At 34.7% G+C, this 20,440-nt stretch overlaps 1 protein-coding gene and 1 long non-coding RNA gene across 2 annotated transcripts in view; one reads left to right on the top strand and one right to left on the bottom strand.

Annotated features, from left to right (window-relative positions):
* Positions 1–20,440, bottom strand: part of ANKFN1 (ankyrin repeat and fibronectin type III domain containing 1) — a 555,599-nt gene that overhangs the window by 145,095 nt on the left and 390,064 nt on the right. The window contains 2 exon segments of the mRNA XM_074261847.1: positions 5,949–6,159; positions 17,446–17,647. Coding sequence (XP_074117948.1) covers positions 5,949–6,159; positions 17,446–17,631 — 397 coding nt within the window. The 5' untranslated portion in view covers positions 17,632–17,647.
* Positions 4,977–19,838, top strand: LOC141539291 (uncharacterized). The gene is made up of 2 exons (XR_012481250.1): positions 4,977–5,102; positions 19,564–19,838. It is a non-coding gene; the product is annotated as an uncharacterized LOC141539291 (long non-coding RNA).

The following is a 20,440-nucleotide window of genomic DNA, read 5'->3' as shown; positions in this document are numbered from 1 at the left end:
TTCTCCCTTTTAATCTCCCCTAATGCTGTCAGATTTCACTGTATAAAATAGGAGGTGGTAAGGTGAGTGTGTGTATGGCTCTCAGCACTTTCCATTGCTGTGTCATTATTGTCTTCCTGCAGTGAATTATAGAACTTTTCAGGGACCAATGTTCCCAGGAGTAGTTGCAAATAATTGCATATTTCATCGACATGATTTTATAGGTATTTTGAGAGGTAATATGATTTAATGGAAAGAAAATAGACTATCACATCAGGGAATCAAGATCTGAGTTCTAGTTCTGCTAGTACATTTAAGACCCCCCAAAAGGTAATTTTACCTCCTTAACCCTCAGCTTCCTTTTCTTTAAAAAAAAAAAAAAAAGGATTGGATTAGATTAAGTATTCTTAATCTCTTTTTAATATCATGCATCCTTTGTTAGTCTAGTGAATAGTGTTTTTAAATTCACAAATTAAACTATGTAGAATATCAATAGAAATCAATTACATTGAATATTAAGACTGAAATATTTTTTAAAAGTTCATTGATTCAGATTAAGACCCCTGAATTTTTTACAGATGAGGAAACTGAAGCCCAAAGATGTTAAACAAATCCTTAAAATCACAGAGAAGAGTTGGCATTTGAACCCCAAACTTAATGTTCTTTTCCCTATACCCTATGCATTTATTTAAGTGTGTGTGTATCTTTATAGTTGGGAATAAGAATAGAGGTGTATCGGTGCGTGCGCGCGCGCACACACACACACACACACACACACACACACACACACACACATATATATATATATATATATATATATATATATATATATATATATATATATATATATATATATATATATATGTATATATATATATATATATATATATATATTCACAAATTCTTAAGGCCATCCATAGATACTAAGTGACTTTTTATAGGTCTAGATTTTCTTCATTGAAGTGTCTTATAGACACCTACACTTGGGTTGCTATTCAGATATATTCTCTTATCTCATTAGATAGAGAGGAAATAAGTAATTCTATTTCTACCCCAATAATCCTTGAAGAAGGAGTTGTTTTGGTTGTTTTTATGAGTAAATGTGATTCTGCACTACTGGACTGCCACCTAGAGGCAGGAGGACATAAGAAACAGTTAATAAAGATAACTGACTAACCAGAGGATTTGTTTTTTATGTATTTTAGGCATGCACTTTGGCCTTGGGGAGATGTGTAGTTTTGAATGAATATTTTTGGGGCTGTTTTCAGTAAATTCAGTAATTCCTATTCCTGAATTGTCCATCTCTCTATAGGACTGAGAATGAATTTCAGGCTAAAATCTGGGATACTGGGTAACAAATCATAAGCCAAGGTCTAGAATCAAAGGATTATTGAGTCAGAATAGAAGAGACCTCCTCAATTATAGACAGGGAAAGTGAAGCTCAGGGTGATGAATTGTGAGTGAGGCAATATGGTATCATGGAGAGAAAGTTGTATTTAGAGTCAGTGCAACTGGTTTGAAGTCCCACTTATCTGTATAGCATTGGGTAAATCACTTCTCTCTGAGCTTCAATTTTCTCATCAGTAAAGTAAGGGGATTGGACTAGATGACCTTAAAATGACCTCATGAAATGATATGATGAAGGTTACTAGGTTTCTATATCTCAATTTGTATTGTTATGAAGTGGAGACAGAACTATATGCCACTAGTTGTAGTCTGAAATTGTTTTCAGACCTTCAGATGAAGGATGCCAAATGTAGTCATCATCCACACCCATAATATGCCACTGTATCTTCCAGGGAACCATTTATGGCAGGTTTTCACTTATCTGATTTTGGTGGGAGGCCATGATTTTTCTCATGAGTGAGATTGCTGTATTGAATTAAAATAGTTTTGCCCACATTTGAACTTGATATAGAAAATGAACTGAAAATCCTAGAGAACAGATTACCTTACTCTATTCTGACCTTACTCTAATTGGAACACCTTTGTGCAAAGAACAGAGCCAAGGGAAACACACTGTTGGATTCTAGCAAACAGGGGGGAAAAGGAGGGGAGTTGGGTTCAGTCGGGTGACTAAAGGCATCACAAATCTCATTTTCAATTGGATTTGTGAGTTAGTTGTGAGACTATTTTTTGCCATGATGCTAATTTTTTTTCTTGGTTCATAAAAGTTAGAAGAGACTTTAGCAATCATAGAATCCAAATTCTTCGTTTTTACAGAGGAGAGACTTGAGGTTCTACAGGTTAAGTGACTTGTCCTAAATCATATAGTTAGTAAGTTTCTTAGGCAATATTTGAACCTAGGTTTGTCACACTCTTAAGTCTAGTGTTCTTTCCATTAAATTAGTTTGTGTGGTCTAATGGAAACAAAGGACTTATGTAGCTTCTTATCAGTCTAATCAGCATGTGATCATATCATCTGGGACTATTCCATAGGGGGCCAAAGAGGATAGGAGGCTCCTTAACCCTGTGCTTTGGCTTCAATTTTTACATTAAAGATTTGGACTTTTTAAAAAATGAGGTTAAATATGCACAAGGGGTTTGGTGTGGGGGGTGTCTCACTATTTTCATGGAAAGTGCAGAAATCTCTGCAGCATCCAGGTAAGTAAGTCTAATGTTTCATACAACCCACTGCAGGGATGGTAGTGGCAACATCTGGATGAATAGTCTCCTTGTTTCTTCACATAGAATGCTGCTCAGTTTGCATTCTCGGTATTCGGACCCATTGATTCTCCCTCCAAGCCCTCCCTTGCTGGCTCATTGGGAAAGATGTTATTGCAGAATAAATTTCATAGTGACAAAATTCCCCATCCTTAACTTTTTTGTTTAATTTCACCTTTACAAGTTCATTTCTTTAAATCCTCTGCTTCCCTCAAAAAAGTAGCAAACTCTTCTTGAAAATGTCATTCATTTAGATTCAGTTTCCACTAAACCCAATTCCTCAAGTTTCCATTCAAAATAGGAGGAAGGCTATGGATTAACCAAAAACAGAGATGAGTTTTTAATATGAGTTGTCCTATGTGCCTAGAGTGAGGAACTTTTTGCGTAGGAGATACTTGAAATTTGGGAGCAAACAAAGGTTTCCAAATTATCCATCCTGCACAGTTCTTTAGAAATCAAGTGAGCCAGGGTTAGCTGTGTACAATAACCAAAGGGTTATTGTTTTATTTCTATCTTTGTATACCCGATACTTAACATGGCACTCAGCTTCTTGATAGAGCTTGCATGAGGTGGTAGTTACCCACACTTTTTTTTCTCTAGTGAGATGGAGGACCACCAGATTTTATCATCTTCCCTGACTTCATGCTCTGCAGACTCCTGGCTGGCACTATCACAAAACCTGAGAACATCATCTTTGCCTTCCGCCTCTCTGGTGACTGTTTTTTTTTTTTTTTTTTTAGGATTTCAGAACCTTTGCATCTATTTCTACAGCTAAGCTTTCTTTATATATTGTCTTCTCCAATTAAATTGTAAGGTCCCTAAGAGGAGGGACTCTCTCTCCCTCCTTCTCTCCCTCTTTCCCTACTCGTCCCTCCCTCCTTTCTTCCCTTCCTCCTTCCTTCCTCCCCCCTCTCTTTTTCTCTCTATCTCTCTCTATTTTTGTCTCTGTCTCTATTTCTCTCTATGTCTTTCTGGATGTCTCTCTAGCTATTTCTCATTCTCTGCTCTCTGTCTTTCTCTTTGTTTGTCTGTCTCTCTTTCTGTTTCTCTCACTCTTTGGTTTGTATCCCCAGAGTTTAGCACATAGTAAGTACTTAGAAAATGAGTGTTCATTCCAGAATTTGTCAGAGAAAACATAAAACAATGATTCTAAGCCAGTGTGGACATTAAATGTCACAGGCTGTTTATAGTTCAAGTAAAGGTTTCTAGTTGGGCTTGATTCATTTTAGTGGAGCCATAGGTCATACATAGTATGGTTTACAAACAATATACTTATTAGGCTTTCTCAATTGCTGCTGGTATTCTTTGCATTATGGAATAGTTAAATGATAGCAGATATTTAAATTAAGACAGAGACATTTTTAAAAATAGCTGACATTCATTGAAGTCTGCAAAATACTTTCCAGGCATTATCTCAGGGGGTCTTCACAGTCATATGAGGTAGGTGCTATTATTATTCCTTTCTTAACATAAGAGGAAACTGAGGCATATAAAGATTAAAGCTTGTGCACACAAGGTTGTATATTTAGCTTGAAACAAGATTTAAATCCAAAGTGTTTTTGTTTGTCTGTTTTGATACTGAATCTACCTATCTTGCCCAGGCAGAAAGTCCAGAGGTAGCTAATGGGCCTGATCTCACTGCTGATTGATTTTGAAGGTTTGGCTTGCCTCTGTTTCCAAACTGAGCCTGGTTGAGCCCTCCTTAGGTATCTTGGTGGCCCTTTGCTCTCAGGTGCTCATGTGTTAGAGGCAAACAATGCAAAGCAATTGGCTTAGTTCACTGCAGCTTAAAATCCTGTGCTTGATTGATCTACCAGGTTCAACCTCCCACATGGTAGATATTACAGTCATGTTCTACTACTATCTCATGTATGGTTTTTCTGATATGCAGTCTAATATTTACTCCATCTTGTGATAGATGATTAATTAGACCCCTATTTTATTCCACTTAGTAGTAATCAGTTTCATCTGATTCCATAGAGGTAGTGATTTTAGCAATTGATTAGTATTATACTCATCTATCAATATATATTTAATCAGTCTATTTTTATTTTAAACTGTAAGCCAGAAGTTCATCTGATTGTAATGAACTGAATTTGTTTAATCAGAGGAATCTAACTAGAGGAGCTCCTTTTTTTTTCTATTAGATGGGAGACCAAATCCAGTGTGATGGAGATGATGCAATGATATGAAAAGTACTCCAGCTGTTTTTGTTTCCCCTTTCTCTTTCATCACCCCTCTATTGCCCCACATTGGGAGATGACTATAAACACTTAGCCAGCAAGTGACTGTTTGCCAGCCTATGGCCTACCTCTCTCCTATTGGCCAGTGTGGGATGCTTTGACATCATAACCATTATTCCAGTCCATGAATCTGTCCACTAACTCAGTAGGACCTCTTGAAAGAGCAAGACATGTCAGCTAATGGGATTTTTCTGTAGATCCTCCTGGAAGATCAAGGTCAGGGTCCTCTTTTATATCACCTGGGTGTCAAGCACTATAAAAAACTAAGACACTGGAGGAAGGGGGCACATCTCAAATTGGGGAGAAAATCTTGGCTCCTATTCATTAGACAGGGCCAGGTTCCTTTAATAATTAATAAATTTAATTTAATAAAACTGTACCACACTGCCCCAACAAAAGAAATTATAGAAAGATCATGGAACGGAGGGAAAAAGACCAGGGTTTAAATGTTGGCTATTTCTCACTGCCTATGTGATGCTGGCCCAAATACTTAGTCCTGCTGAGATTTCTTTATTTCCAAAATAAGGGGCCTGACCTGGATGATTTTTGAGAATATTTTACAGCTCTAAATCTATGATTCCAAGAATAACTCATTATGGTGCCCATCTGCACATAAATATACATACACATATCTGCACATGTGCACACAAACACACAGAGATTCTCTGCTCCTTCTGTGACCCATGCCTTCTAGTATCACTTGATGAAATCATCAAGAGCACTTGAAGCTCTGGAAATATTATTGTGAGGAAGCCCCTTTCCTTTAAGAATCAGTGTACACTATTTTAAAGCACCCCCTGAAGTTTAGCTTGGCCAACAATTTGTCTCTTTCTATATCAAGTCTATTATTTTCAAAGGGTTTGTACATGAAAATACATTAACGATTTTAAAAATCAGTCCTTTTTCTTCACTTTCCTCATCTATAAAGCAAGTGAGTAAGTTGCATTAGGTGAATTCTAATATCCCTCCTGGTGCTTCAGAAGAATTTTGAAGGGCCTTTCTTGCCATTAAATTAGCATGCTAAAAAGCCTTACATAAATTCTGCTCTGAGTTTTTACTTACAGTGTGGACTCTCTCTGGCACCTGTCTTCAGGAGAAGTCTTGCAATAGGCACATTGTTGGTCATAATAGCAATATCCAAAGGTGTCAAGCCTTCACTGTTAGGTGTATTTAAGTCTAGTTCTTCAGCAGTATACTGATACAGAAGTATCTGCACAGCATCCATGTCCTGCTGCTCCACAGCCTCGAACATCGCTTCATTGCCTTGGAAATTCTGAAGGAGGATAAGAATATAAATCAAATCAGCAGGGGAAGAGGACCTCAATTTGAATCTCAGTTCTATGGCTTATTCTATCTATGTGAACTTGGACAAGTGCCCAAATCAATCTTTCTCAGTGGTAAAGTAGGTTGGTTGCATTAGGTGAATTCTAATGTTCTTTCTAGTGGTCAACCCAAGTTATCATAGTTTCTTAGGTTCATGAATCATCATCATCATCATCATCATCATCATCATCATCATCATTATCTAATATATACAATTACCCCTTCCACATTTCAGGGGTTAGCTGTATGATGTCCCCAAAGTCTGGAAATCCACATAAATTTTTTTGCCCTCCCATAGGAAGAAGTTTGATTTTTCTCTTTTTTCTTTTATGGGATACTTACAGTACCTTATTACAAAATTGGAGTCAGTAAATAATACTGTACATATGTTGTACATTTCTGAGTTTCTAAATCTTTTATGGGTTGTCTGTGGGGCTACATCTGTGGCTTCCTCAAACCCCATTCCACCCCCAAGTTCCCATTTAATTTCTTATGTTGATCCTTGATATATCAAAACTGGGATGGGGGAAAATGGGATGGAAGGTATAATTGTAACATATAACTAACATCATTAATCATTAATATCATTAATAAGTGAATGTATCATATATAATATAGAATTATAACTAACAACTATAATGCATAACAGAAATAATAACCAATATAATTGATATTAAATTATATTGTATCACATATCACATTATATTATTATTGGTAGTTACAAAAATAACAAATACAATAAAAATAAAACAAATGTCATTTATATGTCTTAATATTATAGTATCAACATGTTAGATAATCTCATCATTTTGATGAGGTAATTAAAGCTCAGCAAAGTTTACCCAGAGTTATACAGAGAGAAGTGATTTGAGGGAAGGTCCTTTGACTCCAAATCTTTTGACTGAACACATTGTTCTTCATGCAATATTTTAAAGTTTGTGAAACAATTTATATACATTCTCTCTGCTCAGCCTTACAACAATGCTGTTGTGCTAGGGACTACAATTAGTCAATAAGAGTTTATTGAATTCATTATGTGTCAGGTGCTGTTTTAAGCTTTGGAGATACATACAAGGAAGGGCAAAATCATGCTTCTTGTCCTTAGAAACTTAACTTTTAAGTGAGGAAGACAACATGCAAACAAGGATGTACATATAAGATATATGCAATGCAAATGAGTGGTAATGTCCGAGGGAAGGTACTAACAATGGTGATGGGAAAGAGGAACTTGGAAAAGTCATTTTCAGAAAGTAGGCTGAGTCCTAAAGGAAGCCTGGAAAGATAGGAGATAGAGATTTGACGGAGAGACTTGGGGAGGCTCAGTGACTTAGTTGTGGTTTTTTGGAAGACAAATGTCAGATGAAACATTTAATTAGATCTTCCTCACTGCGAGTCTACTCCTTTGAGTCAACTATATTGTTTGCATCTTAATTGGATCATTAGGCAATTGCTTTGTTGTGTGGGGAGAGAATATTTCAATGACCACATTTCTCCCTGAATTGTCTGGAATGGGATTTAATTGTGATACAGTAAAGATTTTTAAAGTCAATACTTTTTATGTTCACTGTTACATTGTTATCTTTTCATCATCAAGTGAAAGGCCCTGACTGCTGGATCAATCTGTATGTTCAGAGGAGCTTTGATAGTAAGTCTGCATTATATAACATAATATAACCCAGATAATTGGCACTTAAAGAAAGGCTGGGAGTCCAAAATACATTTACACAGAGAAAAACTATTATATGTTAGGCAGAATCCCAGGCCAGCCAGTAGAGACTTGTTTAATTCATCATGTGAATTAAATTTGGTAGTTAGGTGTCCTATATTTAGATCCTCATAGAATTAAAGATGGATGGAACAACAGAGATTCTTTCATCCTCTCTTCATAGTTAAAGTAATTAGACCAAGAGATGTTAAATATCTTAGCTAAATATTCAGGTAGTAGTCACAGAGATGACTTTCAAACAACTACACCATAAGTACCTCCAAATCTTGAGGAGAATACATTATATTTGGAGATTTTGGTGGCTTGTCAGCCTTTTATCAGAGATACAGTAAAATTGTTTATAGAATTAGGTGGCAGTGGCTGTCTGAATGGGTAGCTCATGAGTTAACCACCATCAATCAATCGAAAAGTATTAGTTGACCATTATTGTTGACTAGGGATAGAAATATAATAATAGAAGCAATCTATGTTCACTAGAAGCTTATATTTCAATGCAGAAGATGCGTGCATAGGTAAATATTTAGAGAATAAATATAAAGGGAATAAATTCAAATGTATACAAGGGTAAATGTAAGGTTTTATATTTTCAAATAAATGTAAAGGTAGTAAATGCAGAGTTATTTAAAAGAATCCCCATTGAGTGGATCAGGAAAAGCTTCATTGTGGTTCTTAGATTGCATCTTGAAGGAAGAGAAAGATTTTGTGAAGCAAAAGAAAGGAGGAGATTCATTCCAGGCAAGGAACAGATGAAAGATGGGAGATGGGAGATGAAATATTATGTGTGAAGAATAGAGAGAACAGATTCTATTTTCTTATCTGCAAAATGAAGGAGTTGGAATAGACCAAAGTTTCTTAAACTGTAGGCCACAACCCCATATATAACTGAATATAGAGTTGCAAAATTATAATATATTATCAGTAAATGGTTGATTTGTATACCGATTTTATATCCCTATGTACTTGGGTTTGGGTAAAAATTTCTTGAGTGAAATGTAGTCACAAATGGAAAAAGTTTAAGAAGCCCTGGAATAGTCAATTGAGGTTTCTTACAGTTGTAGAGCTATAATCCCAGGAAAGGTAGTGGTGATGGAAGCAAAAGGTATTAAGAAACACACAGTTTGGCTGGATTCAAGAAGACAGACAGGGAAGTAATGTTCAATAGGGTTAGAAAGCTTAATGTTGGGTTGTGAGGGTCCTTAGAAGATAAAGAGGGGAGCTTATATTTGATTTTAGAAGTATTAGAATGCTATTGGAACTCTTTGAGTCAAGGAGTGACATAGTCAGATTTGTGTTTAAGGAAAACTACTTTGGCAATAATGAGAAAGGTGGACTGGAAAAATGAGAAATTTGAAACAAGGAGGCCAATTAGGAGGTTGTTGTAATAGTATCTGAGAGGCGATGGACATCTAGATCAAGATAGTTCCTCTGTGAGTTGAGAGAAGAGGTTAAATGTGAGCAATGTTGAGGAGGGAAGAATGGCATTTGTTTGGACAATGTTGTTCCTCTGAAGAAGTTTCTAGAAGATTTATCATTCAATTTAACAAGAGTAGGCACTTACTATTTATAGAGCACAATGAAATGCTAGAGGTACAAAATGGAAAAATAAGTCCCTGCCTTCAAGGAGCTTACATGTTATTGGAAGAAATATGTAAACATAAAATTAATTATTTTCTTAAGTTTTATTTAATTTTTAATTTATGAAATAACACAAGCATCTCTATAATATAGTATAATGAAATTGCAAATGAAAAAGGAAAAAAATAAATATACATATAAGTAAATATGACATATACAGACTAATTTCATAGGGAAAGAAGAATATTAAGCTCTGGAGAATGAGGGTAGGCCTCATGGAGACATTTGAATTGATCTTTGGATGAAACTAGGAATTTAAGAGGTAGAAGTGAGAATACGGAACAATCCAAGTGAGGAAAATAGCTTATAAAAAGGGTGAAAGGTAGGAAACAACAAAGTCAGTTTGACCGGAATCCAGAATGCATAAAGGGAATTCAGTTGACTGGGTGGTTGGATACTAATTGTTTTGGAGCTTAAAGGCAAAATAGAGGAGAATATAGACAAGTCCATTGGGCAAAGCACTGGACTTGAAGAGAGAAAGACTTGAATTCTGATCCTCTTGCAGACATTTACTAGTAGTGATCTGAATGAGTCATTTAACCTCTGTCTTTCTAAGTTTCCTGCTAAGCACAGTGACTCTATATCTATAGTTTTTGAAGAAGTATAAGTAATGCAAAGCATTTGGCACAATAAGGAGGCCAATGAATCCCAGAAACTATTCAGCCAGAAAACTCTTGACCTTTAAGCCAACTGAAAAATATGTGGCAGTCAAGAACATACTGGTTTAAATTAGAAACTTATTTTAAAAACTTTAAAGAGGAGTTTTGCAAGCAATAATCTTCACAGTAAATAAGGCAGTGAGTGATTCAATGGGTAAACACTCAGACATTTCCTAGTCTTGTGACTATGAACAAGTCACTTAATTTTTTAATATATATTTTTATTTTTTATTGAAATTTTTTATTTTCAAAACACATACAAGGATAATTTTTCAGTGTTGACCCTTGCAAAACCCTATGTTTCAATTTTTCCCTTTTCCCCCACCCTGTCCTCTAGATGGCATGTAATTCAGTATATGTTAAACATGGTAAAATATATATTAAATCCAATATTGGCATAGATATTTATAGAATTATCTTGCTACACAAGAAAAATCAGATAAAAAAATGAGAAAGAAAATAAAATTCAAGCAAATCACAACAAAAAGAGTGAAAATGCTATGTTGTGATCCACCCTTAGTTCCCACAGTCCTCTCTGTGGATGTAAATGACTCTCATCATCATCAAATCATTGGGATTGGGCTGAATCATCTCATTGTTGAAAAAAGCCACATCCATCAGAACCGATTATCGTATAATCTTCTTGTTGCATGTACAATTATCTTCCGGTTCTTCTCGTTTCACTTAGCATCAGTTCATGTAAGTCTCCTCTCCAATCTTCTCTGAAATCATCCCTACTGGTTGTTTCTTATAGAACAATAACATTCTATAACATTCATATACCATAACTTATTCAGCTATTCTCCAACTGATGGGTATCAATTCAGTTTCCAGTTTCTTGTCACTACTAAAAGTGCTGCCACAAACATTTTTGTACGTATAGGTCCCTTTCCCTCCTTCAAAATCTCTTTGGGATATAACTCCAGTAGGAACACTGCTGGATCAAAAGGTATGCACAGTTTGACAATTTTTGAATATAATTCCATATTGCTCTCCAGAATAGTTATATCATTTCACAATTCCATCAACAATGTATTAGTGTCCCAGTTTTCCCATATTCCCTTCCACATTCTTCATTACTATTCCTGTCATCTTAGCCAATCTGAGAGGTATGACTACAAAGGTCTAGTCATAACTAGAATATGGTTTCATATAACTAGAAATGGTTTCAATTTCTTTATCTGAAAATTGTCTGTTCCTATCCTTTGACCATTTATCAATTAGAGAATGGCTTGAATTCTTATACATTTAAGTCAATTCTCTGTATATTTTAGAATTGAAGCTTTTATCAGAAACCTTGAATGTAAAAATGTTTTCCCAGTTTATTATGTTCTTTTTAATCTTGTTTGCATTAGTTTTGTTTGTACAAAACTTTTAAACTTAATATAATCAAAATTATCTATTTTGTGTTCAATAATGATCTTCAGTTCTTCTTTGGTCACAGATTCTTTCCTTCACCACAGAACTGAGAGATAAACTATCCTATGGTCTTCTAATTTGCTTATAATATCACTCTTTATGTCTAAATCATGAACCCATTTCGACTTTATATTGATATACAGCATTATGTGTGGGTCAGTATCCAGTTTCTGACATACTAATTTCCAATTTTCCCAGCAGTTTTTGTCAAATAGTGAGTTCTTATCCCCAAAGCTGGGATCTTTGGGTTTGTCAAACACTAGATTACTATAATCACTGACTATTTTATCTTTTGAATCTAACCTATTCCACTGATCAATTACTCTATTTCTTAGTCAGTACTAAATGGTTTTAATGACAACTGCTTTATAATATAGTTTTAGATGTGGCACAGGTGGGCTATCTTCATTTGCATTTTTTCATTAATTCCTTTGAAATTCTTGACCTTTTATTCTTGCAGATGAACTTTATTCATTTATTATTTTTTCTAGATCTATAAGATAATTTCTTGGGAGTTTGGTATGGCACTTAATAAGTAGATTAATTTAGGTAATATTGTCATTTTTATTATATTCACTTGGCCTACTCATAAACACTTGATATTTTTCCAATTGATTAGATCTGAGTTATTTGTATGAAAAGTGTTTTGTAGTTGGGTTCATATAGTTCCTGACTGCCTTAGCAGATAGACTCCCAAATATTTTATATTATTGACAATTATTTTAAATGGAATTTATCTGTATCTCTTGCTGTTGGAGAATCACTTTATTTTTGATTTCTGACAAAATAGATTCACTGGCAAAGGAAATGGCAGACCACTCCAGTATCTTTAACAAGAAAACTCCAAATGGGGTCACAAAGAGTTGGAAATAGCTGAAATGACTTGAACAACAACAAATATAGTAAGTAGTTGAGGGGGAAGTGGATCAGTTTATCCTGAGCCTGGAATCAGAAATCCTGATTTGTATATGACTCAGGCAGAAACCATATAAATGGAAGAATAATTGTTAGTGCTTCTATGTAGTAATTCTTTTAATCACTGGTGATAATTGAATTAACGCATTTGAACTCATCCTCTTAGGACCCAATGCACTATTGAGGGAGCAGCATTAGCAAATATGATGTAGTTAGGAAGGGTGAATAAACCTGATGGTATATAAGTGAAAGAAATCTGTTGTTGATAAGAAAACAACTGAGCCAATTTTGAACTAAATTATTTATTTTCAGAAGAATGGAAAAAATCACTCTTACAAAAATAACAGTAAACCCACAGTGAAGAAGATATCACCAACTATTGACCCATGTATCTACCACCTCATCTGTATAATTTTTTTACTTGAAAAACTTATGTGTGCATGCACTAAGAATTGACATAATGATAATTTGAGAAGGAAACGAGACTTTTGCACCCATTTTCATAGTCATACAACTGAGGGATGTGATAAATAAAATTCTCACAACATCTATTTTTTGTTTTTAAAAAGGGATATAACTTGTGAGATAATAAAATAGCCATAAAGATTCTCCTTAGACAGAATGTCTCACATAGGTTAAACTCACTCAATCTCTATGAAAGATATAACCACTTTATGAAAATAACTTTATTTAATGCTCTTCCGAGTGTATCAATACCAAGTGAGGTATAAAATACTGATCTAATATTTATTAAGTATTTATTAGATACTAGACATTGTACTAGGTGTCATGGACACAAAGAAAAATAAAAAGAATTGTTTCCCTTAGGTATTTTCCAGTATTGCTGAATATTTTATGCAAAATCAGAATAGAGGAGGTATTGTCATAACAAGTTTCTCCAAATGCTCCCTTTGCAGAAGACATTGGACTGACTTCTTCAATCTACTATACAACTTAGCTACCTTTGAAGCAATACAGAGCCTCTAAACTGCAGGGTCTCAGGACTATAGATGAGAACTAGAAGGAAACTTATTTTTGCATTGTTTGAAAGGGTATCCAAACCAATCATGGAAGACAGACATTGTTAACTAATAATATAATAGAATTATTAATAATAGAATAATTATTAAAATTATTAAAATAGAAACAGAAAGAATTACAGATTTACAACCATCATAGTCCTTAAGATAAGACCTTAAGACAGTTTGGTACAACCCCTTCATTTTACAGATGAGAAAATTGTGGTGGAGAAGCTAAATGAGTCATAGAAGATTATATGATGAAAGGCAATGTCAGGATCTGATTCAGGAGGATCTGAGTTCAAATCTGATCTCAGACACTTAATACTTCCTAGCTGTGTGACCCTGGGCAAGTCACTTAACCCCAGCCTCAAGGGGAAAAAAAAGATATTTCCAATGGTTCGAATATATGTTAGGTGATGAGGATACAGGGACAAAAGTGAAAAATGTACCTGCTCTCTTTATTCAGTGTATATGTTTAGGGATGTACTAAATACATCAATTAGCTCTTATACAGTACTTAGATTGTGCTGGGCACTGCTAAGCATTGAAGTTACAGAGGAAGGCAAAAAGACAGTCTCTCAAGAAGCTCATAGCCACTGCTACCTTTCAAGGATTAGGGAAAAAAGTGTAGAAATGTATATTGTGATAAACATATGTGTATTTATGTATTAATTTTTATGCACTATATATTTATAGATGTATAGTCCTCTCTCTTTTCTTTTGCATAGTGACAATCCATCTAATACTTTGGATAAACATTATAGATGGATAATAGACTTACCATTCTCCCTTAAAGCTAGTGCCTTCCTTTTGTATTGAGCTGTGAATTCCTTGGGAATAGGAACTGTCTTTTAGCTTTTCTTTGTATTTCAGTTCTTAGCATAATGCCTGGAACATCATAAGGACTTAATAAATGTTTTATTTATCTGATATATATATACATATATATATATATATATTGTGTTTGTGCATATTTATAAACTGTATCATCATTAGATTGTGAGTTCCTTGAAAGCAGCAACTGTCTTTTGCCTTCTATATATTCCCACTGCTTAACATAGGGCCTAGCATACATTAAGTTCTTAATAAATGCTTATTGACCAACTATATTTCATTTGTGATGTTGCTTTCACAATGATCTGAAGTTATTTTTTTTTCTGAAGAAGATTCTTTAAAAATGGATTTTCCCAGTCACGCTATATGTCAGGGCAAATCATAAAACTTTTTGGTTTGGTAAACACTTAAATAGCAAATGACTCAAAGGGCAATATAAAAAAATGCTTGGTGAGTCAATAGACTGCAGTATATTCCATCAATGACTTGAATGCAAGAATTTATGTGGAAGTCATAAGATTTTTAGGAAAGGGAAATCTTATAGAACATTTCATGCAATCTTAACTTTACAAACCAACAGTAATGATATGACCAAAAAAAAAAAAAAAAAGAGAGAGAGAGAGAGATAGGAAGGCCACATATTAAGAGTGAAAGATAATGGATGGACAACTCAAGAGTTGTACTGCCAGGACTACAATATTAAAAGAATCACAGGAAGATCTCATACATTGATTATAATCCTTTGTGGAAGATTTGCAGAAAGACACGAACAAGAACTATGCAGAAAGAAACCGTGTAGAAGAATCACAATTTGTAACATTAGAACAAGTATCTTCATTGATTAGATCATGGAGCCAACTGTTGTTGAAGCAGTGTAGTGCATGAAATTCAAGTTAGCTAAGATGACAGGAAAAGATAATGATGAATATTGGAGGAGATGTGGGGAAATTGGTACACTGATGCATTGTTGGTGGAGTTGTGAATGGATCCAACCATTCTGAAGAGCAATTTGGAACTATACTCAAAATGTTATCAAACTGTGCATACCCTTTGATCCAGCAGTGTTACTATTGGGCTTATATCCCAAAGAGATATTGAAGAAGGGAAAAGGATCTGTATGTGCAAAAATATTTGTGGCTTCTCTTTTCATAGTGGCTAGAAACAGGAAATTGAATGGATGCCCACCAATTTGAGAATGGCTTAGTAAATCGTGGTATATGAATGTTATAATATTATGGAATATTATTGTTCTATAAGAAATGACCAGCAGGATGAATACAGAGAGGCTTGGAGAGACCTACAAGAACTGATGCTAAGTGAAATGAGCAGATCCAGGAAATCATTATACACTTCAACAACAATACTATATGATGATCAATTCTGATGGACGTGGCTCTCTTCAACAATGAGAGGATCCAAATCAGTTCCAATTGATCAATATTGAACAGAACCAGCTATAGCCAGAGAAAGAACACTGGGAAATGAGTATGTACCTTGACAACATAGCATTTACACTCTTTCTGTTATTGTTTGCTTGCATTTTTATTTTTTCTTCTCAGGTTATTTTTACCATCTTTCTAAATCCATTTTTTTTCTCGTGCAGCAAAATAAGTGTATAAATATCTATACATACATATATAGTATTTAACATATATGGGACTATCTGCCCTCTAGAGGAGGGGTGGAGGGAAGGAGGGGAAAAGTTGAAACAGAAATTTTTGCAAGGGTCAATGCTGAAAAATTACCCATGCATATGTTTTATATATAAAAAGCTATAGTTAAAAAAAAGTAACAAAAAAGATTCGAGTGTGGCAGTGAAGAACATCAATAGTCAATTGTTTAAATGGAATAGTTTTAGTTTTTAGACTCATTTAAAATCAGTTTCTTTCAAATCCCTTGACATACATAGGTGGTTGGAGCATGAGGCAGGCATAAATGGAGATTAGGGAATATTTGGCAATGTTGTACAGCTGTTGATTTTGACATTGGAGATGGAGGAATAAAGCAATTTTCATTTAGGGGATATTTGTCCACTGCAAGACATGAAACACTAGGTTAAATAGGAAAATATCATACAGCATCTTTGTCAAAATTGAGATTCAGCTACAATTCAACTATGAATCAAGCCTTCCTTTAAGATAAATTAGATTTGAGAAAACAAATTGGTTTAAAGCTTAAAATGCAGTCAGATTGGGCTCTAGTGGAAAGAACCCTGGGACTGGTATCTAATGTATTTAAAGTCACTTTTATGTCCTCTGGCTAGTACCTTAACCTCTCAGGTCCACAGTTTCTTCATCTGAAATATAAAGGGTTGGAATTAGATGACCTTTAATGTCCCTTCCAGCTTGAAAGATGTTGTCTTATAGTTTTATTTTTAAAATCATTAAACAACTACTGCATTCCAGATATTATGCTAAGTACTTTCTATCTATTTTCTTATTTTTACCCTCCTAACAACTCTAGGAGATAGTTGATATTATTATATGCATTTTACAGTAAAGTAAAATGAGGCAAACAGAATTTAAGTTGCCTAATTATTGCACTTTTAAAAGCATTTCTTTATGTTTCTATTTTCTCCCATGTCATATACTCTCATTCAGGCTGCCTATACATCATTTCTGTACTTGGCATTAGCTTGTAAAAACCTGGAGGTTTCTACCTGATATATGACTTTTGTTTATGCTATGGATCTGCTTGCAGTTTTTAACAAATTTACTACAATCTTCTGTAATTGAATAAATATAGCTTGCTTCAGAGAATCTGTTTAAAATGCCATTTTGTAGCAATCAAAGTGGTATTTCCAGAGACCTGACTGTGAAATAAAGAGGACAGCTGAAGGATTGATAGACAAAAAAAGTTACTATCTTCTGCTTTTATGCCCCCTTCTTGTTTAGTCTTGGGGCTATTTCAGTATGGCTAGCAAATGTTATTGCCCAAAGCTAAGGTGATCCATTCTAGAACCTTTAGCACCCCAACCAAAATAACCAAGAATACCCCATTGAGAACAGAAACAAGAAATTTGTTACCACAGATGTCTTTCTAAGGCTTAGTCGGTCAGTTCTTGCTCTGAAATATGCCTCATCAAAGGAAGAATGACTCCCCTTAAGTTTTTCAGAAAGATTCCGATAGAGGCGTTTTGCAGCATTTGGAGAAGATGGAGCGCTGTTCTTTTTAGACTGGGAAAGATGTAGATTCTGCATTTGCTGGGTCATTTTCACGTGGCTGGTCCTAAGGGGAAGGAAATAATATAATTTGTATTTTCACCTTTTATGCCTGCAAAGAATTAAAAAAAAACAAAACACCAGCCTTTCATTTGCTATGTGGTTTCAAAATCACAATTTTATAATACTATTACCTAATGTATATTTAGCAATATCATTTAAGCAAGTAGATTTACATATACATATACATACATATGTATATATTTTTCATGCTTGTCTATGTCAAGGCAACAAGTGTTCAGCCCCATTTGATCACTTCTTGATTCCCCTCCCCCCAAGATTAAAAAAATGTGATAATCACTGTAACAACCAGGTCTCTATTAGTGCAAATAACAATTCCCATAAAGTAGAATGTGGATATATTTGAATTCCCACTATTTGAAATTATAATTAGTATATTTTCATTGATTACAGTCTAATGTGAATGCAGTGTGATTTCAAATAATGCAACCATTTCACAAGATTCTCCATTTGTGTTATTTGATATCTAGGTGTACTTATTAACTATAGCATTATAACTATGTATAATTATGTATCTAGATACTGTAACTATATAATTGTAACTATGTCCACATGTAACTATACCATTCTGCTGATCTATAAGTTTAATAACCCACTAAAAAAAGATACAAGATTAAACCTTATTCTTTCAGAATCCTGTCATGGCCTCTGTTACCCTTTCTAGCTGTTCAACAACCATCCTTTTAATGATGTTTTAGAATTTTGCCAGTCAAGCTCATTGGTTTACTGTTTGCTCTCTCTCTCCCTCTATCTCTCTCTGTCTCTGTCTCTGTATTTTTCCCCCTTATTTCTTCTCTCCATCTCTCTCTTTGTCTCTGCTCTCTCTGTGTATGTCTTTCTTTCTCTCTCCTCTCAACTGGGACATTTGTTCTTCAATCTAGTATATTTTTCCCTTCTTTGATTTTCCTCTTTTTCTTTAATATAGCATTAACAAAAACAAGCAAAACCGTGTGTGTATTTGTTATCTGTAAACTTAATTTTCTTTAGTAGCCATAGCTTATTCCAAGCCTTTCTTTCAGCCTTAGAAATGATCCTTATTCTTTTATTTTCTAAACATTTCTTTAAAAAAAATCCAAGTTACATGCTCTAAGTATTTGTGTTGACCCCTTTAGACAACTCCCTTGTTTCTTCTCACTCTCTTGGTCCCGAGTCTCAATAGCTCATATCTGGAATATTGTGTTAATCTCTAAAGCAGCATCCTTGATTCCATTCTCTCTCTAATCCAACTCACTAGATTGCCCTTATTAAACTATCCCTTACAACCACTGATCCAAAATGCTTAGTGGCTTCTTCAATGTATCCCTTGGAGTTTGTATAAACATAATCTTATTTAGCATGGAAGTTAAATCTCTCTCAACAGAGATGTCAAAAACAGCCAGCAGGCTGGTCTAACTAGATTAAAATATAATTGTAAAATTGGAATATAGATAACAAAATAAAAATATAATAAAACACAGAAAATCTTAATACAGTGGTATCCTAGTACTTGTCCTTAATTGATTTCAGAAAGCATGAGTGGCAAAAAAATTTACTAGAGCCAATTTTTTTTTTCCCATAAGGAGCACATCTCTAGTCTGCAGCCTAACTATCTCTCCCTAAATTTCCCAAAGGGACAAGTGGGGCTTCCAGCTGGGAAGAAACAAGCCAACCCAGCCAGCTTCTCCCTTCTTGATTCAGCTCACTTTCTGAGAGGAACTGTGACCTTTATCCTCTTTTCTCCACCCCACACTGTTGAATCTTCCTCAGGGGATTGGCTTAGATGCTGCCTCAGCTACTATCACCTGGGCTCCTCTTGCTGCTTCTGTTGCTTCTTCTACTGAGCATGCAGGTTGCTCTATGCCTCTTCCAGAACTGCTATTTTGGAAGCCAGAAGACTATACCTCCAATCACATTGTCCTACAGGTACTGAAACCTTCCTGCTATGTGCACAGCCAACCCAAGAGTCCTGTACACTAAACTTTTACTGGGAAGGAGCTGCCAATGAAGAAGGTAATAGCAGTATACCTGGTCAACCTCATATCCCTACTACTCAACCCAGACAACAACCAGGTGTGGCAAGTGCTGAGAAAACATCAAGTGCTAAAGAATTTTTTCTTGTTAAAATGCATTGAAGCAGAATGCTGAGGTACCACCATATATGGTTTCCTAAATCAATACATGGACCAAAGTTATCCTTATATCGATAGCTTAATGGTACTCATTTTTTATTTAAATTTAAAACCATTGTTTGAAACCATTGTCCTACAATTTAGCCCCTACTTATAGTATCTGTTCAACTTAATTTATTAGTATTCCCTTATACAATTCCTCCTCTCTAATGGAATTGAATTTTATTCTGGTCCTTGAGTGTTACATGAGCATTACCAGTTCCATGCCTTTTCTTAAAGCATTCCCTCTGCCAACCTACCAAAACACTTTAAATGAATAGATGATAGACTGACAGAAAGACAGATAGCTAGAAGATAGATATGTTGAGTCTTTATTAAGTGCTTATAATATTCCAGATACAAGTGCAAATATTACTAATATAAATACAAATAATCCAATTCTTGCCCTCAAAAAGTTTACATTTTAACAGGGGGGAGATAAAGAATAAGAGAAAGAGAGAAAAAGTAAGGATACTTCCATTACTGTTAATATAGTCTGTACTCTTGTGATTGTTGATGGGCAGCTGATTATATAATTTTAAATACTAGAATTTAGGCAACATTTTCAGTCCTCTATGAAAGTGTCTTCAAAAAATTAACCTATGACATGATAGCTGTGAGAAACTCTGTTG

Source organism: Sminthopsis crassicaudata, chromosome 4 (genome assembly GCF_048593235.1).
Source record: "Sminthopsis crassicaudata isolate SCR6 chromosome 4, ASM4859323v1, whole genome shotgun sequence".
NCBI classification, from domain to species: domain Eukaryota; kingdom Metazoa; phylum Chordata; class Mammalia; order Dasyuromorphia; family Dasyuridae; genus Sminthopsis; species Sminthopsis crassicaudata.
Note: the sequence above shows the minus strand (reverse complement) of the source record. Positions and strands in the feature narration are given on the sequence as shown.